This window comes from Myotis yumanensis, unplaced genomic scaffold, assembly GCF_028538775.1.
Source record: "Myotis yumanensis isolate MYYU_CA2020_CCGP unplaced genomic scaffold, mMyoYum1.0.hap1 SCAF_16, whole genome shotgun sequence".
NCBI classification, from domain to species: domain Eukaryota; kingdom Metazoa; phylum Chordata; class Mammalia; order Chiroptera; family Vespertilionidae; genus Myotis; species Myotis yumanensis.
The window spans coordinates 30,109,894-30,134,924 of NW_027223767.1; the positions used below are offsets into that span (position 1 = coordinate 30,109,894).

Genomic DNA, 25,031 nt, shown 5'->3' on the forward strand with positions numbered 1-25,031 from the left:
AAGATACCATTTATATAAATATGCAGCCACTGGCATTATATTCATGGCTTCTTATAAAAATAAGGCAACCTGGTAATGCCCAGTGGCTTCCCAGGAACATGGAATAATTACTACTTAACCTACCACTCTCTGATGAGTTGTCAGATTTATTAGGGCCAGTTGAGGAAGCTGTTGTTATTTGCTTAACACTTGTATTAAGTTTTGGTTTAGGGCATTTGTTAATAGTCAAGCAAAGGCACACCTTTTGTGAAAAACCAAATTGTTTGATGGAGAATTCACTGCTTTGGTGCACTTAAAGATACCAAGAGACAACTGAAAATTGCCTTTTGTCAGAGTGTACACTTAGCTATGCCATTTTTCAGTTCCAGCACTGTAAGTAATATCTGCCAGGATGTAAAATGTTGACATGATTCAGCTGGATGTCTATTTTCAGTAATGTTCATTATTGTCACAGAAGCCATATGATAACATAATTATTGGAGAGCATCTTTCTTCCATTCAACACACACACACACACCCTAAAATTGTTCTTAGTAAATATTCTAATATGTTAAGCAGACAGGTTTATTAAAAATAATATAGTCTGGGACACATTGATTCCAAGAGGGTGTTTGCAGATTTTGTTATAATTACTTAACAGCTAAATAATAAAGGTGTTTTCTTTTTACCTTACAAAGTTACTAAAGAGGGAAGGAAAGAGGAGGGCTAATCCAGTAGAGACTGAAGCCGGTATCAATCTTCCCTAAGCACTTGTGTGGTCAGCAGCCTTAGGCAAAGCTTGTCTCTACAGGATTAGCTACAGGACTCAAAGTGATTTTTGCACTGAGCTTCTCTTGCACCTGTCATGATGCCAAAAGGCATGGGATTCAAGATAGAGCAGAACCAGTTTATTAAACTGTTCAAATTATTAAAAATGATTAAAAGCTAGTTAAAGATTTTCATAAACACTATTCCAAAATGTTAGTTTTAAAAATGTTATTAGCAATGTATGCATTCCCCTTATGTTCCTCCCCTCCTTCCTACCTCTTAAAATAAACTTGAACACTTCAGGGAGAACCAAAAAATCAACCATTTGAAAAGAAAGGTGAAGAGGGGAGTAGACACTGTGTAGCAGATGCTGGTACTGCTTGAGGGGCTGCTGATGCAGGCTTTGGTGGCATTAAATCCCCCAGTAAGGCATCAGGTGTCGGGACTCTTTCTCATAAACGTCTGGAACTATGCCATAAGGTGTCTGTACCATTTTAACTGTCGACTTCCCAAAAAGCTGGCGCTCGTAGTCTATCAGCTGCCTCCAGAAGCCTACATTGGGCCTGATCACAGGCCTCCGGGCTTTCACCCAGTTGTATGCCTCCAGCAGGCACACACTGTGGAATTTCATCAGGTAAGCAATGCAGAGAGTGGCTGAGCGGCTCACCCCTGCTGCACAGTGCACCAAAGTGGCCCCATGCTTCCTGCTCACACTATGGATCTTGTCAGCCACGGTGTCAAAGTATAGTCCAATGGGGGCATGAGGCATGTCAGCCAGAGGCACTTTAACATATTCAAATTGGGGCCAGTTGAAATTGGGTATCTCAATCGTAGCATTAACAATGCAGGTGATGCCACGAGCCTGGAGGAGATGCCGGTTGGAGGCCACACTGCCTCTGCCCAGGAAGAGAGAGGAGGTTATTTGAGCGATGCCTCCTATGTCCCCCTCAGCAATCATCCGAGGGGCCATGAGAGTCCGTGGTAGTGTGCTGTGACCTCTGGAGCTCATGAAGACACTGACAATCACACTTGCATCATTGGAAGCAAGACCAGAGCGTTTTGTTTTCCTCCACCAGGGAATCCGAAATTATAGTCTCCTTCCTGCAAAATACAGGTACTTGTCAGTATTTTATATGGTATTGATTCATCACAGCCTTCTGCATACTTGTGGAATGGGAAGGTAAAAGGATTAGAAATGGTTATTTTCTCTAATAGAGTATGTTCTTTCAAGGACGCAAATCATCTATGGATTATCAGTTAGAAAAAGTAGCCTAAGATACCAATATGTAAAATTTATGTAAAACTCAGCACTCTGGCGATTGTTTTTTAACACATTGTATGCGGGAAACGTATTTATACGTTTTACGTTGACTGGTAGTAGAGCGCGGGACACGTATTTTATAGACGAGGGATACGTTTTTTATAGACTAGCGGTAGAATGCGGGTAACGTATAAATACGTAAACTAAAGTTATCGTAATTTTACTGAACGTTGCCATTTGCGCAAAAAATTAGCAAAAATGGCCCGCGCCACCTGTTAGTGCGCGATAAAAACTACCTGCAAACAATGTGTTAAAAAGGGCATTAAATGGAAATATCCTATTTTAGGAAAGTGAAAGACAGAAACGTGCCCAGCTGATTCCTGAACCAGTAATCTTGCAGGGTCTTGCTTTTATTGAAGAGAGTTTCTTGGTAATTAGGAAGAAATGAGAAATTCTGACCCCTCCTATAGCAATGTTCTTTCAGATACTGTTGCCTATCTTCATGTCTAATTCTAGACATAGAGATCTTATGATACCACATTAGGTAATATTTTCAATGAACTGCCTTTGTGGACTAAAAAGATACTGAGTTGGATCAGTTACAGAAAATCCAATACATATGGTCACTTCAGCCCTTTACTATTTAAAAAACAGTTCCTCCTTTCTTACTTATGACATCTGAATACTTTGTAATTTGTGCTATGGTATTTCTATGGAAATAATCCCAGGTAATTTGAAAACCATGGTCTAAAAAATCATTTGTCTAAGCTAATAAGCATTTTAGCTGACCTGAGCCCCTGGGTTTGGTTAAATAGCTTCACCTTCCTCAGCCAATTCTAAGCTAAAAGGTGAATCTCACTGGCTTCAGATGTGTTGGATTAAAATGAGTTTAGTATTTAAAGATATATGTATATATATCCTCATTAGCACAGTGTTTACTTCCTATAAGACATTGAATATTACATAAGTTCTATATATTAGTAACAATAGAAAACGACACTCTTGGTTTCCTGGGATTTTAGACATCAGTTCCTCTCATTTCAAATGCACGTTGCTTTAGCAGGGGTCCTCAACCTGCGGCCTGCAGAAAACATTTATCCGGCCCGCCGGGTGTGCATAGGAATTTGTTCATAGTTTTTTTTTAAACTATAGTCCGGCCCGCCAACGGTCTGAGGGACACTGAACTGGCCCCGTTTTAAAAGTTTGAGGACCCCTGCTTTACAGTCTGTGTCCACTGGGAAGGGTGCTGACCTCCCCCCAGGGTATTGTAGAAATGCCTGAAGTTATTTCAGTTGGACAAGAATATCCCTCGTTCTACAGACAGAGGTAGTGCTGGGCTACTCACTTGGGAGGGGTCTGGTTACTCGGAATCCTGGGTCTGGATCTGGCAAGTTATGAGAGAGCTGATCACAGTGGATATAAATTAGATCTGCAGAAACACAAGGAGGCAAGCATGTGGCCAATCAGAAAGTTTAAAAGAATTCCCCCTAGCCCTGGCCGGCTTGGCTCAGTGGATAGACCATCGGCCTTCGGACTGAAGGGTCCTGGGTTCGATTCTGGTCAAGGACATGTACCTTGGTTGCGGGCATATCCCCAGTAGGGAGTGTGCAGGATCGATGTTTCTACCTCTCTATCCCTCTCCCTTCCTCTCTGTAAAAAAATCAATAAAATATATTTTTTTAAAAAGAATTCCCCCTGGAATTCCATGTTGGCCCTTCTTATTTATTCATTTATGTGACTATGAGTACCTGTCCCTCTGCCTTTCCCCAAGTAATGATCACACTTAAATTTTTACAGCTCTTGAGTCATAACTGGTGTACAACTTGATCAGTAAGTGTACAATTTGGTGAGCTTTAACATATGCATACACTCGAGACAACATGACCTGGAAATATATTCATCACCCCCCAAAATTTCCTCATGCTCCTTTAAAATTCATCCCTCCCTCATCTTCTAGCCCATTCTCTAGCAACCACTGATCTGTTTTCTGTCACTACAATTTGCATTATTTTTATATAATGAAATCATAGAACATAGAGTAGTGTTCTTGGGGGATGAGGGGAATTCTGATTTTCACTAAGTGTACTTTTTTTTCTTAAATCCTCACCGAGGACAGGCTTTCATTGATTTTATAGAGAGTAACATTGATTGGTTGCCTCCTGCACAAGCCCTGACAGGGAATCAAACCCAGGACCTTTTCACTATACGGGACAACGCTCCAACCATCTAAGCCACACTGCCCATGTTGTTGGATATATCAACAGTCCTTTCCTTGGTACAGGTAGATATACCATGGTTTGTTCACCTACTGAAGGAAACTGAGTTGATTTTAGGCCATTAAAGTTGATACATTTCCCAGGTGATGCTGCTGCAGCTAGTTTGGGTTCACTGCGGAGGTGGGTGCTGTGGTGTGCCATCCAGACTGCCCCTTCAGGACTGAGGCACTCAGAGTGCTGATGCTGAGAGATCACAAGTCCCTCCCCAGAAACTGCCCTTGTCTGAAGGGAGCTACCTCACCCAAGGTTACACCCTCTTTGGGGGCCCACATCTGATACAGGGGTACATGGAGATAGGTGCAATTGTATTATGAGGGAGAACAAGGAAGTAGTCACATAAGATTCTCGGGTGTGGGTGTTAGATGGAAATGTGCGGAACTTTTACATTATTAGAACATCCTGTCCTGTAGCAGAGCACTGTGTCTTGCCACTTCCAAGTCTTTCCCTGGCAGAATCCTGATAGTTTAAAAAAGCAAAGTCACTGTATAATAAACACAAAATCAGGCTCTCATGCTGGTGATAACTCCCTGCTCAATGTGTAAAATCTGGAAGATGCTAATCAAATTTCCAACCAGGTTATGTAGTTACTGTCTAAGAGGGACTCAGTCTCCCATTAATCATTCTGTTTGTGAGGCCACTTGCCTCCCTGAAGCAGGGGTCCCGGGCTCCCTGGCCTTTTCAGCAGAAAAATCTTCATCAGGGACCAAGGGTAAGTAAGTAATGGGTGGATCAGAAGCCTAGTATTCTGTTAACCCTCGTTGGTTGGGCAGTGGTAGGGTACTGGGTGCTACAGGGGAAAGAAAACAGATTGTGAGTCCTCAGGGAAGAAGCCAAGTGAGACAGACATGATCCTCTCTCCCTGCTGCTGCTAGTCAGTCTCATGCCAACAAACCTGCTTAAAATGCCAAAGCTGGGTCCAAGGTTCAGAAAAACGTCTGCCAGAGGGCACAGACACCACAGTTGCTCCTCTAACACTCCTGACCCCTTTTACAGATCAGAAAATAACAAGGTTCAGAAAGGGTGAGATGGTTTCAACTTGGGGCACATAAGTGACTGAACCAGGAAGAGATCCAAGGTGTCCAGGCTCCTAGCTCAATCCCACACACACTGCTTCTCTGTGTGACCGGAGGGGGGGGGGGGGGGGGGTTACATTCTCATCACCTGCGTTACAGCACTCTGACATTACCAGCCAGTGCCTTCAAAGCATGAAAGGGGTCTTGGATCTGCCTACAAAGAACATATTTAAATGCTACTTACATAAAAGACAGCCTAGCCCTAACCGGTTTGGCTCAGTGGATAGAGCGCCAGCCTGCAGACTGGAAGGTCCCAGGTTTGATTCCAGTCAAGGGCATGTATCTTGGTTGCGGGCACATCCCCAGTAGGAGGTGTGCAGGAGGCAGCTGATTGATGTTTCTCTCTCATCCATGTTTCTAACTCTCTATCCCTCTCCCTTCCTCTCTGTAAAAAATCAAAATATATTTTAAAAGAAAAGACAACCTAGATCAGCTGAGCTGTTCCATTTTCTTACTGCCCATAATAGAAAAACATTGCCACAAACTGGTACACCGAAGCCCTCCTGATAGCAGAGGGACCTCAGCAAGAAGTCCTAAAATGACCTGATTAAAATAGTTTTAGCTTTTGGAATTTCAGAGGGTCCCAGTATACTAGTATGCTGGAGGCCTACAATGTTATTTTATAATTGAAAACCTATGTAATTGCATTTTCTCTCTTTTTTAATAGTTTGATTTTTAGAAAAGAGGAAGGGAGAGAGAACAGCAATGAGCTACCTCCTGCACACCCCCTGCCAGGGAACAAGCCCTCGAACACGAATCAAACCAACAACCTCCTGGGGCACAGGACAATGCTCAACCAAGCCACACTAGCCAGGATGACATTTTCTCCATAAGAGTAAATGTTTAGTTCTTTAAAAAACTTAAAAGTCACCCTTTTAAAAATAGATGCGTTTTAGCTCACATTGCTGTAAGTAAATACTAGTTCCCTCATTAATTTTTATTTATTGTGTTCTATTGGGGGGAAAGTTAATATACTCACTCTTACAAACAAAAAAACAAAGTGTGGCAATCTTTCATCAAGGAAAATAATACAACTCAACATTTGAGTTTTATTTTTAAAGTGAAATAAAATTATTCACAATTTGTTCTCAGTCATCTAGAAAACTTGAGTAACTTGGCTAATATACTTGAACATCTTACACATTTGGAGGCGGGGTTGATTTTGCTTCTCCCACCACATAAATTAACTGATATGATGGTGTCATGGAATGAGGATAAATACACATAAAGCTCAAGTCTGAGAGTCTGCATTTTGGTTTGGCCACAGATATTACCCAGTGTGACACACAGCTTTAAAATAACTGCTTATATAGTCATAACCTGGCTGCATATCTCAATGTGCTCATGTGGATCACCAGCCCATTAACTGAATCTATCAGACACTAGCCAGTTGCTGGATAGGGAACACATCATGGCCCAAAGAAGGATGTGGGCAGCCCACTTGATGAGGACAGGAAAAAAAAACATGCCAATAGAGCAGGGGTGGGGAACCTTTTTCTGCCAAGGGCCATTTGGGTATTTATAACATCATTTGCAGGCCATACAAAATTATCAACGTAAACATCAGCCTGCTATACTAGTGTTTGGTCAAACATTTAACTCCTCTAATGCCTTGGCAGGGCCAGACCAAATGATTTGGCAGGCCAGACATTCCCCACCTCTGCTAAGAGCAACATAGATGCAAAGACCGTAACAAGTTTAGTTCCACATGATAAATTCATAGATTCCCATGTTGAAAATAGAATGAGAGAGTAAAGAGAAGAAACTATAAAAGGCGAAGGTGTACATTTGTTTGGATATAATGGGGTAATCTGTTCACATCTGGAATCGAATTTTTTAAATTTCATCCTCACCCACCTGGGTATTTAAATTGTCACTCATTCACAATCATATTTCCTGAGTTCATGACGTGTGTTCAACACTGTTTTAAGTGTTGTTGGGGACTGTGGAAGAATGTATTTGCTAAAGACCACCAGGTATCTCCCATCCCACATGACACTCTTAAAATTTGACCAACTCAACCAAAAAAGTACAGTAGAAATGTCACTATGAAGACTATTCTACCTGTTCTCCTGGGACTTGCTCTTGGAACTAAGCTGCCATGCTATAAGGAAGCCCAAAGAAACTCAATAAAGTTACCACATGGATAGGTCATATGTGGGTATTCTAGCCAAGAGCCCAGCTGAGATCCCAACTGATAGCCAGGATCAACTATTAAATACAGGGTGTGACAAAAATAGGTTTACAAGTGTGAGTACATGAAACACAGTTTATTCTTGTACTAGAGGCCCTGTGCACGGATTTGTGCATTGGTGGGGGGTCCCTCAGCCTGGCCTAAAGGGATTGGGCCGAAACAAGCAGTCTGACATCCCCCGAGGGGTTCCAGAGTGCAAGAAGGCACTCTGCAAAGTTGCTCTTGCTTGGCAGCTGCTGTGTTGAGCATCTGCCCCCTGGTGGTCAGTGCGCATCATAGCGACTGGCCAGTCGGCCGGTCACTTAGGCTTTTACACACACACACACACACACACACACTCTAGAGGCCCGGTGCACAAATTTGTGCACCAGTGGGGTCCCTCGACCTGGCCTGTGGGATCAGGCCAAAATCGGCTCTCTGACATCCCCTGAGGGGTCCCGGATTGTGAGAGTGTGCAGGCCAGACCAAGGGACCCCACCAGGGCCAAAAGGGACACAGGAGGTTGGCCAGCTGAGGGACCACGGGAGGCCTCAGTCCATCTCACTCCGTCCAGATCAGCCGGACCCCAGCAGCAAGCTAACTGGTTGGACCGTCTTCCCCTGGTGTTCAGTGCACGTCATAGCAAGCAGTTAGGCCGCCTTAGCATATCATTAGCATATTGTGTTTTGATTGAACGGCTGAGCGGACAACCAGACACTTAGCATATTAGGCTTTTATTTTTATTTTTTTTTAAAGATATATACTTTTTTTAAAAATATATTTTATTGATTTTTTTACAGAGAGGAAGGGAGAGGGATAGAGAGTTAGAAACATGGATGAGAGAGAAACATCAATCAGCTGCCTCCTGCACACCACCTACTGGGGATGTGCCTGCAACCAAGGTACATGCCCTTGACCAGAATCAAACCTGGGACCTTTCAGTCCACAGGCTGACGCTCTATCCACTGAGCCAAACTGGTTAGGGCATTAGGCTTTTATTATATAGGGTATAGATTATTTTCCATATGAACAACTGTAAACCTACTTTTGCCCCACCATGTATGTAAATAAAGACACTTCGGTGATTCTAGGTTCCAGCAATCAAGCCACCTCCAGGTCTTAAATCTCCCACCAAGGGCCCCAGACATTGTGGAGTAAAGAAAAGTTGTCCCCACTATGTGAAGTCCATAGGAATCTGTGAGTGAAAAGAAAAAAGAAAATGGTTGTTTTTCCAACCATTGGTAAATATATTCTCCCATTCAGTGGCTGTCTCTTCATTTTTTTGGAACAATGTGCTATGCAGCAGTAGTAACTAGAACAGAGTATAAAGGTAACATAAGCCATAACCCTTTGCTAGGATTTTATCATTAAAGCAATGACACAAGATACTCATATAAAACAGTTGAATAACAATAAGAGATGGACTAACATAAGGGAATCAAATAATGCAAACAGTGAGTGCCATCGATTGCAGAGAAGGCAAGGTCAAAGTAAAAGTTGATGGTGTTGAAAAACTAAGTTGCTCATTAACGGGGGAGGTGTCTATTTTTTTTTTTATTGAATTTACTGGGGTGACACTGGTTAATAAATTTACATAGGTTTCAAGTGTAGAACTTTGACACATCTGTATATTGTATTGTGTTTGCCACCCAAAGTCAAGTCTCTTTCAGTCACTGTTTATCCCTTTACCCTGTTCTACCTCCCCTGACTCCCCTTTCCCTCTGGTAATCACCATGTTGTTGTGTCTACGAGTTGTTGTTTTTGCTTAATCCCAAAATTCACCTTTGTTCAGCCCCCAACCCCCTTTCCTCTGACAGCTGCCAGTCTGTTTTCTGTATCTATGAGTCTGTTTCTATTTTGTTCATTAGGTTCCACATATAAGTGAAATTATATGGTATCTGTTTTCTCTGACTGACTTATTTCACTTAGCTTAATACTCTCCAGGTCCATCCATGCTGTCGCAAAAAGTAAGATTTCTTTCTTTTATACAGACGAGAAGTAATCCATTGTGTACATGTACCACAGCTTTTTTATCCACTCATCTACTGATGGGCACTTGGGCTGCTTCCAAATCTTGGCTATTGTAAATAATGCTGCAATGAACATAGGGATGCATATATTCTTTAGAATTAAGTATTTCAGGTATCTTCAGATATATCCCCAGAGTGGAATCACTGGGTCATTAGGCAGTTTCATTAATTTTTTGAGGAAACTCCATACTGTTTTACACTTTGGCTGCACCAATCTATATTCCCATCAACAGTACAAAAGGGTTCCCTTTTCTCCACACCCTCACCAACACTTATTGTTTGTTGATTTATTGATGATAGCCATTGACAGGTGTGAGGTGATATCTCATTGTGGTTTTAATTTGCATTTTCTAATTATTAGTGACATTGAGCATCTTTTCATATGTTTATTGGCCATCTGAGTGTCCTCTTTGGAGAAGTATCTATTCAGGAGCTTTGCCCATTTTTTTAATTGGACTGTTTATTTGGTGTTGAATTGTATAAGTTCATAAATTTTGGACATTAATGCCTTATCAGATATATTGGTAAATATATTCTCCCATTCAGTGGCTCTCCATTTTTTTTTAATGTTTCCTTTGCTGTGCAAACTTTTTAGTAGTCCCATTTATTTATTTTATCCTTTGTTTGCCTTGCCTGAGGAGATCAGAAAAAAAACTGCTACAAGAAATGTCCGAGATTTTACTGCCCATGTTTTCTTCTAGGATTTTTATGGTTTCAAGTCTTATATTTAAGTCTTTAATCCACTTTTAGTTTATTCTTGTGTATGGTGTAAGATGGTGGTCAAGTTTCATTTTTTTGCGCATCATCTGTCCAATTTTCCCAACACCATTTACTGAATAGACTGTCTTTACTTGGGGATGTAACCTAGCCTATATAATAAAAGGGTAATATGCAAATTGACCCTAATGGCAGAATGACCAGAACAACTACTGGACCAGTCACTATGAGGCGCATTGACCATCTCTTGGTCCCTTTCCCAGGCCGGCAGGTTCCGATCACCTGATGGCCACCTGTGGTGGGGGTGAGGCCTGTGAGCAGGTGGGAACAGCTGACCTCTTGGTCCCTTCCCCCGGCCACAGGCACCAAATACCCAATGGCGAACAGGGAATCGGGGGTGGGTGGCTGCAGGGGGTGGGACCAGCTGCGGGCAACTGAGGAAGATGGCCCTGATTGCAGGCCAGGCCTAGGGACCATACCCGCGCACAAATTTCATGCACTGGGCCTCTAGTAAGATTATAATTATGTTATCATATTTTTTCACCAATCCATTTAAAACATGCTGTCATTCTTGTCTTTCAAGAGCCTCCTTATTTTTAGATTCCAGATGGAGAACACAAGCCCTCTTCTACTACTCTCACTACTCAAAAAGTGTGATCCAATACCCAGCAGCGTCATCCTGAAGGTTGGTAGAAATGCAGACTCTCAGACCCCATCTCAGACCTGTGGAATTGCTGAAGCAAACTCGAGTACCTATTTGTTTAAAACACATGTGTGCTCAATCTCTCACGAATCAGTATCATTCTGCTGTCATGGTTCCCAAATGAGGAATTGGAGGTAAATGGAAGATAACAGGCTTTCCCAGACTCTACATAGAAAATGAGTAACCCCACTGGGACCAGAACCCCTTTCCATGAGTTGTCTGTTGATTAGTCATATAGTTTGACCATAACAGATCAAGTGACCTAAGACTACCAAAATGTACATTTCACTGGGGAAGGAAATAAAATCTGTAAAGAGAAAGAATGTAAGGACAATAAGGTAGGTCTAGTTGTGCTTCATCTATAATCTGAACATTAATTCTACAATCACATTTAAACTTGTTTAGTGATTACTAGAAACCAGTTTGTGCCACAGCCTATATAAATGATACTTTAAAATCGTCAAGGAGCCCTGACCGGTTTGGCTCAGTGGATAGAGCGTCGGCCTGCGGACTCAAGGGTCCCAGGTTCAATTCCGGTCAAGGGCATGTACCTTGGTTGCGGGCAAATCCCCAGTAGGTGGTGTGCAGGAGGCAGCTGATCGATGTTTCTCTCTCATCCATGTTTCTAACTCTCTATCCCTCTCCCTTCCTCTCTGTAAAAAATCAATAAAATATATTTTTTAAAATAAATAAATAAATAAAATCGTCAAGGAGCAAGTGGTAAAAATTAAATAGAATCATAGGTTCTTGGTTAAGTGAACTTTCATCTATATAGGTCAGAACATCTAGACACAGAGTACTTAAAAAAAAAAGTCAGCAATTATACCCAAGTATATTTAAGTGTGCCTCAAAATTGCTGAAGTCACTACTGCCCTCTGAGAAGCAGGACCATGAAATCTCAGAAAATGCAGATCTTTTCATAAGATCTCTGTCCTTCAAAGCTCATTACTGTAAGTAAGGCAAAAAAGAATTTATAAATTAAAATAAAGTTCATAAGAACTAAAGAGTTCAATAGGGAAACGTTGACCCCATTTGATCATCTTATGCTTTAATGCCTCATTGTATTAATCAAAATCCTTAAAACTCAAGCAGTGAGTCTCAACTTTCTCCTTACAAGAAGTTCTTTATCATACCTCAAGCCCAATTTGACTTTTTGACCACTTTATACCAAATTAGCTTCATTTTTAAAGCATCACTATTTTCCCATTTTTCTTTATTAGTCAAAGGCATCTATAATTGTCCACCAGAGTTCCTGAGCAGAATAAGATAACCAGATCTCTTGCATTAGCTGGATGGAAGGAACCTGATGAAGCTACATACCCTTTCCATGCTGAGGAACAGCAGACCTATCGCATTTTGAGGGCAACTGGGTATAGCTGAGCCCCACTACAGCAAAAGGAAGAATCAAGTTTTTAACTAAGAGTCAAACAGAGGGTCCCAAAGTTTTTCCCTTGGCTTTAATTAACTCCTGAAACAGCTGTCTTATGCAATAAGATAATATACAACCCTGGCTGGGTAGCTCAGTTGGTTAGAGCGTTGTCCCATACACCAAGGCTGCAGGTCCGATCCCTGGTCAGGGCACATATAGGAGTCAACCAATGAATGCATAGAAAAGTGGAACAAACTGATGTTTCTCTTTCTCTGTCTCTCCCTTCCTCCCTCTAAAATCAATAAATGAAAAAAAATTTTTAAATAAAATATATACGGTTCTTTTTAGATTATACTACAAACTAGAGGCCTGGTGCACAAAATTTGTACATGAGTGGGGTACCTAGGCCTGGCCGGAGATCAGGGCCGATGAGGTTCCCCGCCTCCCTGCCTCCCCGCCTCACTCCTTCCCTTGCTGCCCATACACTGCCACCACGTGGTTCCCCGCCTCCCTCTCTCCTCCTTCCCTCACTGCCCGTGTCTGCTGCCACCCATCCCCGGTTCCCCGTCCCAGCCCGGGCGATTGGGGCCTGCCTGCCCAGGGAGGGACAGGGGGAGGGACCCGGGAGGTTGGCCGCCACTCCAAGGAGGGAACTGGCCCTCAGCGGCCCCTTTGCCACCCACCCCTGGTTCCCCATCCCAGCCTGGGGGCTCGGCCCAATCAGGCAATCAGGGACTGCAGGCTGGGGGCAGCTCCTGCTTTGAGGCTTTATATCATAATTTCAACCAGGGATTGGGAAACTTTTTCTGTAAAGGGCCAGGTAGTAACTATTTTAGGCTTGTGGGCCATAAAATTTCTGTTGCAATTACTTAATTCAGCTTTGTATCATGAAAACAGCCATAATTAATACATAAGAAGTGTGGCTGTGTTCCAATAAAACTTCATTCCTGAACTTAAATTTGAATTTCATACAATTTTTATGTGCCATGAAATACAGTTTATACATGGATTTTCAACTGCATAGGACGTTGGCACACCAACCCCTGTGTTATTCAAGGGCCAACTGTTCTGTTCTTCCGTTTATTTTTTAACCATTTAAAAATGTATAAACTATTTACTTAGCTCATGGACTATACCAAAAACAGATGATGAGCTAGACATGGCCCACCAGCTATTTGCAGAGTGTGTTTCAGAGGCTATTGCATTCTCTTAGAGCAGTGGTTCTCAACCTTCTGGCCCTTTAAATACAGTTTTTCAAAGTGCAGTCCTAAGAACCCTTGCATGAGAATAACTTGAGTTGCTGGTTAGAATGCAGACTCCTAGGCTCCACTCCAGACCTAATTAATCAGAATTTGGGGGGGGGGGGGGTGTTAAAGGCCTGGGAATTTATATTTCTAGCAAGTACCTCTGTGAAATAATTTTTAAAAAAGATTAGGCTATTGTGGAAAAGATAAAATATTACCTATTGTAATTTCTAGAAGGTAAATGGAATGAGAAAAATCCATAAATGTAGATTTATTTTTCAAAATTATTTTCAAATAATACATTAGTTACTTAGGTTAAAGATATAATCCAGTATGAAACAAGTTCTATTTCATTTACATTTTGGATCATCTTGAGATGCAAATTTATACCAAGTAATTAAAGTTCTATAAAACTTTGAATACTTCTCCAATTTTTAACAAAAAAACATCATGTGAAGTGATATACAAACTTTAACCCTGAAAGGGTTCTCTGTTCCCTAAACACAGAACATGTGTGACAGTGCAAATTAAAGGCTATTAGAGATTTCTATGTCCTTTTTACATTTGTCAAAAATACACTGGCTGCCCTGGTCGGTTTGGCTCATTGGATGGAGCGTCGGCCTGCAGACTGAGGGGTCCCGGGTTCGATTCCGGCCAAGGGCACATGCCTGGGTTGTGGGTTCAGTCCCCAGTGGGGAGCGTGCAGGGGGCAGCCAATCAATGATTCTCTCTCATCATTGATGTTTCTATCTATCCCTCTCCCTTCGAATCTAAAATCAATAAAAATATTTTAAAAAACACACTGGCTAATTTAAAATAAACATAACAATCATGAGTCATTTAACGGATACATGGGGATACATTCTGAGAAATGTATCGTTAGGTGATTTCATCATTTTGCAAACATCAGAGTGCATTTACACAAACCTAGATGGTGTAGCCTACTACACACCTAGGCTATATGGTATAGCCTATTGTTCCTAGGTTACAAACCTGTACAGCGTGTTACTGTACTGAATACTGTAGGCCAGTGGTCGCCAACCGGTGGTCTGCAGACCACTGGTGGTCTGTGAGGTCCAAAAGGTTGGCGACCGCTGCTGTAGGCAATTATAATACAACTAAACATACCTAACATAGAAAAAGTACAGTTAAAATATAGTATAAAAGATAAAATGGTGCACTTGTATAGGGCACTTACCATGAAAGTCTTCACTACCATAGACTTTATAAACACTGCACACTTAGGCTACACCAAACTTAAAAATATTTTTCTTCAATAAGAAATTTTTAGCTTACTATAATTTTTTTACTTTATAAAATTATTTTGTGACACTTAGCTTAAAACACAAACACATTGTACAGCTACATAAAAATATTTTTAAAATATATTTTATTGATTTTTTTACAGAGAGGAAGGGAGAGGAATAGAGAGTTAGAAACATTGGTAAGAGAGAAATATCAATCAGCTGCCTCCTGCACACCCCCTACTGGGGATGTGCCCACAACCAAGGTACATGCCCTTTGATTGGAATCGAACTTGGGACCCTTCCGTCTGCAGGCCGATGCTCTATCCACTGAGCCAAACCCGTTAGGGCTAAAAATATTCTTTATATCCTTACTGTATAAGCTTTTTGCTATTTTTAATTTTATTTTTAAACTTTTTAGTTAAAAACACAAACATACACATTAGCCTACACAGGGTCAGGATCTCAATGTCACCATCTTCCACTTATTTCCACATCTCGTTCCACTAGAAAGTTTTCAGGAACAATGACACACATGGAGCTGTCATCTCCTATGATAACAATGCCTACTTCTGGAATACCTCCTAAAGGAGTGGGCACCAACCTTTCGGGCCTCACGGACCACTGGTTGGCAACCACTGTCCTAAAGGACTTTAGGCTCTTCCTGAGGAGGTGTCACTCTTTTCAGTAATATGTCCATGGTGGTTTGATCATATATTTGCTGGTGAGTAAATAATATCATGAACATTCCTCTCTATTAATGAAAACCTTTTGGTGTTGGGGGTCCATGTTTTCAAACTTTAAGGAGCTTATTAAAGTCTGAAAAAGCTTTGGTTAAACCCTTCACTGTGAATTTTCTTGGGGGTTCTTCCTTTTCTCCTGCTGAGGTTTTCTTCAGCTATGTGTTCCTGTTTCAGTTCCAACACCTCATTAGTCAATTCTCAGGAATCACCTCTAGGAGCTCCTCAATGTCATCCTCATCCACACCCACGGTAACATTGTCTGTCATTTCAACCACAACCTTGTTGATTTTTACAACCTCCACATCATTGGCAAGTCCTCTGAAGTTATGGACAAACAAACCTCTTGAGTGTCTTCTTTCAGGTGCCATTCATATACTCCTTTGGTGACATCACCTCAAGCCCAAGCAAGGTTCTTTTTTAATTTTTAATTGATTGATTTAGAGAGAGAAAGAAACATCAATTTGTTGTTTCACTTATTTATGCATTCACTGGTTGATTCTTGTATGTGCTCTGACCAGGGAGCAAACCCACAACCTTGGCATATCAGGACAACTCTCTAACCCAGCCAATTGTCAACCGGTGGTCCTAACCAACTGAGCAACCCAGCAAAGGCCCAAGCAAGGTTCTTGATGCAGTCATAGATACTGTAATCCTTCCAGAATTGCACCAGTTTCTCCTCAGTTGCAGCAATAGCCTGGTCTTCCTCACATAGGCCTTAAAAGCTGCTATAACTCTTTGTTCCATTGGCTGAAACACCACTTTGGTATTGGGATAAAAATCACCAATAAAAGGATGTCAACAATGAGAGAACATTATGAACAGTTAGCAAAATCTTAAAAGGTATTGTTATTCTCAAAGAGTACCTCTCCATTTCACTGGCATAGCAATTCAGGAGAGCATCTTGGAAGAGGAGCTGAGTCACCCCAGACTTCTTGCTCCTGTCTGTATACTGACAGTGTCTGCTTATTGACATGCTTGAAGGCCCTAAGGTTCTCACTGTGCTAGATCACAAAGCGTTTCAATTTGTAGCCTAAAACAGTCCCCAAGGCAGGACTGTTACCTTGTACTTAAAAGCCTTGAAGCCTGACCATCTTATGGATGAAAGTCTTTCAAGTATCCGTTTCCAGAATAAGGAGGTTTCATCCATGTTGAATATTTGCTATGGCAATTAATTTTCTTCCACAATCAGCTTATCTAGTTTCCACAAATTCTAAAGCTGCCTTCATATCAGCACGCATAGACTTCACCATTCACTTTAATATTATGTAATGAATAATGATTCTTGAATTGTTTAAGCCACTCAGAGCTAGCAGTAAATTCAACATTGTAGTTGAGACCAGCTTTTTCTTTCAGTATTGAAAAAAAAATCTTTCTGTTTTGGCCCTGATCATAATGGTGCTGAAAGAGACGTGCTTCTGTGTCTGATCTTCAGTCCAGGTCATTAGACGTTTCTCTATGTCTGATATGGGCTCTTGTTGGAATACTGGTTAGTCTCGTTACCTTCAATGAAGCAGATTCTTTAACAGCTTCCGTCATTTTCTTCAAGATGGTAGTATGTATAGTGGAATGGGACATGCCTGACTGTGAGTATAACCATCACTGATTTTCCACCTTTGTAGTTCTTAATCACTTTTAATTTTGTTTCCAGATTAATCACTTGATATGACCTCGTACTGGCAACATTAGCAGTGGCTTTTGCTAATGATGAACAAAACAACATGAGATTAGGGACCATGATGAACAAAACAACATGAAATTAAATCAAGCACAAGAGAAAATAATGCAATTAAGGGCATGATAAACATGAAATGTATGAGGCTATTCCCAGCATAACAGGACACACTTGTATAGCAAACTTTTTTAAATTTAGTTTTATTGTTGAAAGTATCACAGATGCCCCCCTATTTTTCCCCCACTGACCCCCTCCACCCTGTACCTGCCCCTAGCAAACATTTTAAAATATATATATTTCTATTGATTTTAGAGAGAGGGGAAGAGAGAGGGATAGAGAGATAGAAAAATCAATGAGGGAGGAACATCATCGATCAGCTGACTCCTGCACACCCCTCCACGAGGGACTGGGGCCCTCTTGGTTCCTGGGTTGATGCTCAACCTCTGAGCTGGGTGCTATCCTATATAGTCCTATATAATAAAAGGGTAATATGCAAATTGACCCTAAGAACAACCGGTCGCTATGACGTGCACTGACCACCAGGGGGCAGACGTTCAATGCAGGAGCTGCACCTTGGTGGTCAGTGCACTCCCACAGGGGGAGCTCTGCACAGCCAGAAGCTGGCTCATGGCTGGCCAGCGCAGTCGTGGTGGCAGGAGCCTCTCCCGCCCCCACAGCAGCATTAAGGATGTCCGACTAACAGCTTGGGCCTGCTCCCTCCATTAGTCAGACATCCCTTAAGGCAGTGATTCTCAACCTTCCTAATGCCGCGACCCTTTAATACAGTTCTTCATGTTCTGGTGACCCCCAATTTCATTGTTACAAATTGAACATAATTAAAGCATAGTGATTAATCACAAAAACAATATGCAATTATATATGTGTTTTCTGATGGTCTTAGGCGACCCCTGTGAAAGGGTCGTTCGACCCCCAAAGGGGTCGCGACCCACAGGTTGAGAACCGCTGCCTTAAGGGCTCCTGGGGCTCCAGAGGGATGTCTGACTGCCAGCTTAGGTCCGATCCCCCCGGGGGAGCAGGCCTAAGCCATCAGTCGGACATCCCCTGAGCGGTCCTGGACTGTGAGAGGGCACAGGCCAGGCTGAGGGACCCCCCTGAGTGCACAAATTTTGGTGCACAGGGCCTCTAGTACTTTTATGTGACTGGCAGCACAGTTTTGTTCACACCAGCATCACTATCAACACATTAGGATGGCTATGGTGTCACTAGGGGACAGGAAACTCATGGGGCCACCATCATAGAGTAAGTATGAGGTCTCTATGCCACATAAATATTTACTAGTCAACAGAGCCACATGCTCTTGCTTAAGAGTCTTCTTGTGTGTATCCACAAACTTAAAGAGCGAAGAAATCAAAAAGACTAACAGGATCACATCAAAGAATACAAACAGGATTTCTCTCCGCATTGCTCAGATTAAGAGGTTCTAACACTTTTTATCCTTCCCTTGGGTGTTTTTTCTTAAACTTATACGTAAGTAGTTGTTTTTTTGTAAGAATCTGGAAAAGATCTTTAATATGTGTTTTTAAAGAAATGATCTATGTAAGGACTGAAAATAAAACAATTTAGCCATTTTCCAAGATGCCTTACAGAGGAAATGAAGTAAAGAGAAATTTTAAAATCTTACATTCTTTGGGCTACTGTTCTTCCATCACCCCTCCAGCTAAGAAGGATCTCCCTGAGGGTATTTTCTAAACCTACAGAATTGTGGAATATTCTGCTGTAGACTGTTAGCAGATACTAGGCACAGTAGATACTCAACAAATACCTGAATTTAATAATTTAATAACAATCCTAACCTAACATCCCCACATCTCCCTATCCTCTCTCTCACTCGCCCCCCACCCCCCAGACACACCATCGTTATAAATCTAGCTAGCATCACCAAACACAGGCAATCAAAGTTAACCTGGCAACTGTCTAGTCAAAAAGCAGGAATTTTCTATATCAAAAGAGGTGGTTCTAAACTGCCTCTTCCTTCGCATACAAAGGAAGATATGGAGAAAAGTACACTTTTAAAGATTGTAAAAGAGTCATTTATTCCAGTGGCAAAGAAGCTATGGTTCCTTTGGAAATGCCAAGAAAGGACAAACCATGATCTGTGCTTGGTGCTTCTTGGGGGACGTGCACATGTACACAAGCATGTGAATACCTGTCCTCCAGGGGTACTTTAACAGCACCGGCCTGAGTTCCTACACACGTCACACTAAAGCCAGCAATGCTGGCTTGCACATTCAGGGCTGGACACAGGCAAGCATTCAACAGCGCAAGTCAAGCCATCTGGTAGCCCAAGAGGTAGGATTCACCAAAAATCTTTAAAAGACTTTTAGGTACTAGCCATTTTTATTTTTACTACTTCATGTGGCATATTTAAATATCCCTATAACTATATATGTTGTTGTTGTTTTTTTTAAGATCAAAAGAAGGGTTGGTTCTATTGGGTATTTGTCAAATAAGAGTGGAAAAACCATCTCTGACCTTTGGGTGGTATGTTAGTCCAATCCATACAATAAACATAAGTATATGTAAATACAATGGTACATGTAGGGCCAGGGATCAGTCCACATAGGTGACATGTATTCATTTGAGAAATACCCAAACATATTGTGGTTAAAGAACAAATACAGTGGATTATAAATTCAAGGCTGATACCAATGGAGGAATGTAAATTGGTACAACCACTTTGGAAAATAGGCATCAGCTAGTAAAGCTGGAGATACACACACCTATGACCAGCACTGTTCATAACTGCCCCAGACCAGAAACCATTCAGATGTCCATCAGCAGTGGATGATGGATAAATAACCTGCAGTATGTTCAGACAAAAATGAACATAGGCACATATAACAACATGGATGAGCCTTAAAAATATATAATACTGCAAAAACTTAAACAAAATTATGTGTATATGTATATATACAGGGTGTCCAAAAAAATGTATACATATTTTAACAGCTCATAGGTCAATTGTGAAAATGAAATGTATTTTAATAAACACTACCTTTATAATTATTCAAAGTGTATATATATATTTTTTGGGGGGGACACCCTATATATGTATATATATACATACATATATATTAAATAATTACAATCATATCATAGGTATTAACATGGATGAATTTTAAAAATATGTAATACTACAAGGATTTAAACAAAAAAATGTGTCTGTGTGTAGATATACATACACACACAATATTGATAAAAGAATTTAAAAGAATTCCTACTTTGAGCCCATTTGCACAAGATTAAAAAAAAAACAGGCAAAATGAAACTGTGCTGTTTAGAGATTTATATTTAGGGGATAACACTATAGAAGAGAAAGGAAGTGATTTTTCACACAATTGAGAGTAGTTACTGGCTTATTACTTCTGGGGTGAGGGAGTCATGGGGAAAGACTGGGATTGAGGGTACTTCTTGATCTGCAAGATGGTTACTATTGTGTTTCCTTTAAAATAATTAAGTTATACATTTATGTTTAATAGCCTCTTCTGTGTGTTACAATTCACAGTTTTATAAAAGGTTAAACAACTATAATGTTCATTTCCAGGAATTCAGAACCATTACAATTCTGGCTAATCTGGGGAAAGAACACTTCCTCTCTGAATGTTACTATCAGCCTGTCAGCACAATACCTTTTAGCATGGCAAATGTCCTCAATAAATACTAACATTTAAAACCCATAAACTCTTTATGGGAATTTTGTTTTAACTCTCTCATCTCCTGAATTATGGATTTAAACTGTGCCTACATTAACACTTCCCTTTTTTTGTCTTCACCCCAGTGAAGCTTTCATAAATAACTAAAGCTACCACCTTAAGTGTTGTTTGCTCTGTAAGTTTATACCCAGGTGCTGTTGCTTTAGCAACTCTCTCTGCTTTCCACTCCCTTTTATGCCTCCTCATAAGCAAAGAAAAGATGAATACACTAGTAGTCCTAGACTTATTTTTTTCCTGAAGGGAAAGTTTCATCTGCAATTGAGAGTAACACCTAGGATCTTAATGATTTACTTGCTTTGAAGTTGGTTAAAAGAGGGTCATTTGCCAGTTGTCCAAAGAAATACTGCCATTCTATCAGGTTAATAAAACTTTACAACCAGCTGTAATTAATATACATGCTACCTGTCCTAGACAGAACTCAAATCTCTATGAACAAGACCAGTTAATTTTATAATAATTCATTTCAATTAAAAAATCACATTGTGCAAAGACATTCATGAAAATGCTTATTAGAAAAGTCTAAAAGGATACAAACCGATTAACAGAGTCAGCAGCTGTTTTTGGGCAAGATGCTCAAAAGAAACTTTTAACCTTATCTGTAAAGTTTTAATTTTTTTACATAAAGGATGATTAAGCCCTGCCCAGTTTGGCTCAGTGGATAGAGTGACGGCCTGCGGACAGAAGGGTCCCAGGTTCGATTCCGGTTAAGGGCACATGCCTGGGTTGTGGGCTCCAGGCCCAGTAGGGGGCATGCAGGAGGCAGCTGATAAATGATTCTCATCATTGAGGTTTCTCTCTCCCCCTCCCTTCCTCTCTGAAATCAATAAAAATATTTTTTAAAATAAAATAAAAACAAAAGTTAAAAAAATAAAATTTAAAAAAGAACGATTAATGTATTTCTTGTATTTAGAAAAAGTGTTAATCCTCTTTGCCTTGAAAGAAAATCCCAATTACAGAAGAATCCACCAAACCCAGACATCTTCCTAAAGACCACCATTTAAAAATGCCAGTTTTTATGCTAAAGTTTTAAAGGATTTCCTGAAGCTATACACCTGGCCAGTTTTTATGATATAAATAAGTATACACATTTATTGCTAGTCTATTAAAAGATGCTATAGAAGTCATACTTGCATTCAGCCAATATGAGATTTCAGATGAGAACGCGGCATGGACAAATTCAACACTGACGTTCAAAAGACTTGGGATGAAGGAAACTGTCTCCCCTTTTATGGGGGAAAGCCAAAAATATCAAGCAACTACCTCTCCTCCCCCAAGCGTCAGAAGATGAGTCAGAGCTGGAGGCAGGAATAGCGCCCATGTGTCAAGCCGCCAGCTGCAGGTCTCATTCCTACCTCCACCCGCCAACCCTCTCCCTCTCCCAGGCTGGGGTCCCTGCCCCGGGCTGTCCCCGCGGTGAGTTCTCAGGTGTCCCCGGAAGACAGGCGGTTATTCATGCCGGTGGGTGCCTCACTCCCTGCGTTTCTAAAGGGAACTCAAGAATGGGAGCCTTTATGAGCCCACAACAACAGTCACCAAATGCAGCTTGTCGGTGGAGCCTGCAGACACACACAACTTTGCAAAGGATACAGCACCTTTGTTCCCCTCGTTTTAAAGAGCAGGAAACACGCAGAGCAGCTGTGTCTTGTCCTGTATCACTTCACTTGGTGACAGAGCTGAGTCCCTAGAGCATGGAGTTGCTGAAGGCTGGTCGCCGCCTCTTTGATTTTTAATTGAACTGTCCAATCTCAGGGACGATGTTCTGAGTGGCCTTACAGACTAGGGATTCCAGGAAACTCTGAGTTAAATCTCTTGGTCCATATTTCTTTAACGTTCGTAAAGAATAGGGACTTGGCTCTTTTCCTCCGTTTTTACCTCTGTAAAACGGGATGCTAATGCTCTCTACCTACCCCGCTTATAAAATTACCATGAACAGCTGCTAGTTAATACATGCTAAATGCCCTGAGGTCCTGCTGGATAAAAAGTACAAGGAGGTTTTTTTGGTGTGTGTGTGTGTGTAACAACTAAATCCCTACACAGCAGAACTGCATTTGTAAGTCATTTCCCTTGCCTCTCGGATACCCTGTTACCATAACACTGGCTGGTACCATTGGCAACATCCACCTAAATAAAATATAGTCATACAATCCACTTAAGACGGTTACAGCATGCAACTGCCCTCACACACAAACAACTCAACTTCGCTCTGGAGCAAGGGCACTTAGAAGAAATAAAACACGCTAGCACTGCGCACACCAATTTACCACCGCGAAGAAAAACGCTCAAGTTGAATACTTGGCATTGCTCAAAGTCCAGGTGCTCCTACCCGTGCACCAGAAACCTTCGGCGGCTGCAAAACGCCACCGTCGGCTCCCGCGGCTCGGAGCGGGCGCACGCCGACCGCGGGGTGAGGGGTGGCGAGGCCGTGGGGAGGCCGCTGAGCAGAGGGGTCGGGAGGGGAGCGGACGAGGATGCTAGCGAAGGGGCCCGAGGGTCAGTATCCGGGGCCAGGGTGTCCGCCGAAGAGGGGAGCGGCCGGGGCGGCGCACAGAGAACCAGGGAGGCGGGGGCCGCGTGCTGAGGAGGGGGCGCTGCGGAGGGCGCGGGGCCTCTCCTCTCCCGCCGCCCAGAGGATGCCAGAGCCACTGGGAGCAGGTGGGGGCGCCGGCACAAAGTTTCCAGAGACGAGGGTCGCGGGGGACCCGGGACCCTGGCCACCCGATCCAGCCAACGTCCCAGAGCCGCATCGGCGCCAAGTCCCGCCCGTCCGCCCCCCTCCCGGGCCCGCGAGCGGCGTACCGGTTCCGACGGGTTCGCGGCGGACGCTCCGTCCTCCTGCGCGGCTCTCGGCTTCTGCGGGCTGGCCGCCGCGCGCACCCCTCCTTCTCCCCTCCGCCAGCGCCCGGCCGGGCCGCGCGCATGCTCCCTGCGCCCCCCCGCCCTCTCCCGAGGCGGGGACTCCGGGCTGTGGGCGGGGCCTCGGCGGGGGACGCCGCGGGCGTTGCGCATGCGCAATGTGCCCTCCATCACAGAGCCGCTCGGCGGAGGCGAGCCCCCTGCTCCCCCGACGCCCGCTTCCCCGCCCCCCGCAGACTCCACTTAGGGGTCCCCTGTTGTCTCCTCATCCGCCTCTCTCCCGTTCCCACTTGAGCGTTTGCAAGCCGAGTTTGGGGCACGGGTGCAGGGTGATGTACTGGTACTTTCTGGATGTGAGAGAGTTAAAGGCAAGAAAACAATTATAAGAGGGTGAAGACTGCAGTTCGTGACTAATCGCCAACTCTCACCCCACCCCCACCCCACCCTCTATCCGCCCGGAGAGCCCGGGAGTCAGGGCTGAAGAGTGAAGGGAAAATCTCGTAGCAACTGTTGGGTGACTTCTGCTTGGGCAAGTGTGGGCGGTTTCCAGTAACGGCGGGGGCTGTATTGTCCGAGACACAAAAGTAGCCATAGATGCGGCGATTCTTTGCCTGCCCCGAGGTCGCCAACCCACCAGCGGGAACACGGGTGCCATCTGAGCCTCCAAACCCCCATCCACACTGAGCCCGAGCCTCCAAGGTGGGGATTAGGGTCTACGGAGCCCAGGCTGAACGTACGGATTCGTTGAGGGCTTATTTGCTCTCTCTGAGGGTCTTTCTTTCCTTTTTACTGGTAGGTTGGCCCATCTGTAACATGAGTAGTTGCAAAACCGACTTTTTCCAGCACAACCCTGCCCTGGCAGGTGAGGGGAGTAGAGACGACTTCCTCGGGGCTCCGTGAGTCAGACACCTGAGTCCTGACTCCACGCCCCGCCCTTTGCGCACCAGCTCCAGCTCCTGGTCGCTGTAAAGCCTTGGCGTCGGAACTGCTGAAGTCAATCGAACAGTCACAGGTCTGGGGGAGGGATTGACGAAGGAAGTAAAACCGCGTACTGCGTTCACATCTCCCAGCATCTTCAACCAAAAAGCTTTCAGGCTTTTTCATGCTCGTCCTCACTCCCAGCGGGACTCGGAGTCTCCCCCTGGGTGCAGGAATATCTAAAAGTTCTGTCTACTTCCCAGACAACAGAACA

At 42.9% G+C, this 25,031-nt stretch overlaps 1 protein-coding gene across 3 annotated transcripts; it reads right to left on the reverse strand.

Annotated features, from left to right (window-relative positions):
- Nucleotides 1–524: 524 nt before the first annotated feature.
- Nucleotides 525–23,876, reverse strand: DUSP14 (dual specificity phosphatase 14). Of its 3 annotated transcripts, none has more exons than XM_070393694.1 (3): nucleotides 23,783–23,876; nucleotides 3,354–3,437; nucleotides 525–1,848 (listed from the first exon to the last, which is right to left on the reverse strand). In XM_070393694.1, exon 3 carries the CDS (start codon nucleotides 1,754–1,756, stop codon nucleotides 1,160–1,162), a length of 597 nt encoding a protein of 198 aa, XP_070249795.1. In that variant the 5' UTR covers nucleotides 1,757–1,848; nucleotides 3,354–3,437; nucleotides 23,783–23,876; the 3' UTR covers nucleotides 525–1,159. The 3 variants fall into 3 exon arrangements, with proteins under 3 accessions (XP_070249795.1, XP_070249796.1, XP_070249797.1); XM_070393695.1 differs by lacking the exon at nucleotides 23,783–23,876 and adding an exon at nucleotides 8,576–8,709; XM_070393696.1 differs by lacking the exon at nucleotides 3,354–3,437.
- Between the last annotated feature and the right edge of the window lie 1,155 nt (nucleotides 23,877–25,031).

What these genes read in the sequence shown, in the direction of transcription:
- DUSP14 (XM_070393696.1), bottom strand. Translation starts at nt 1,756, where the DNA reads ATGAGCTCCAGAGGTCACAGCACACTACCACGGACTCTCATGGCCCCT.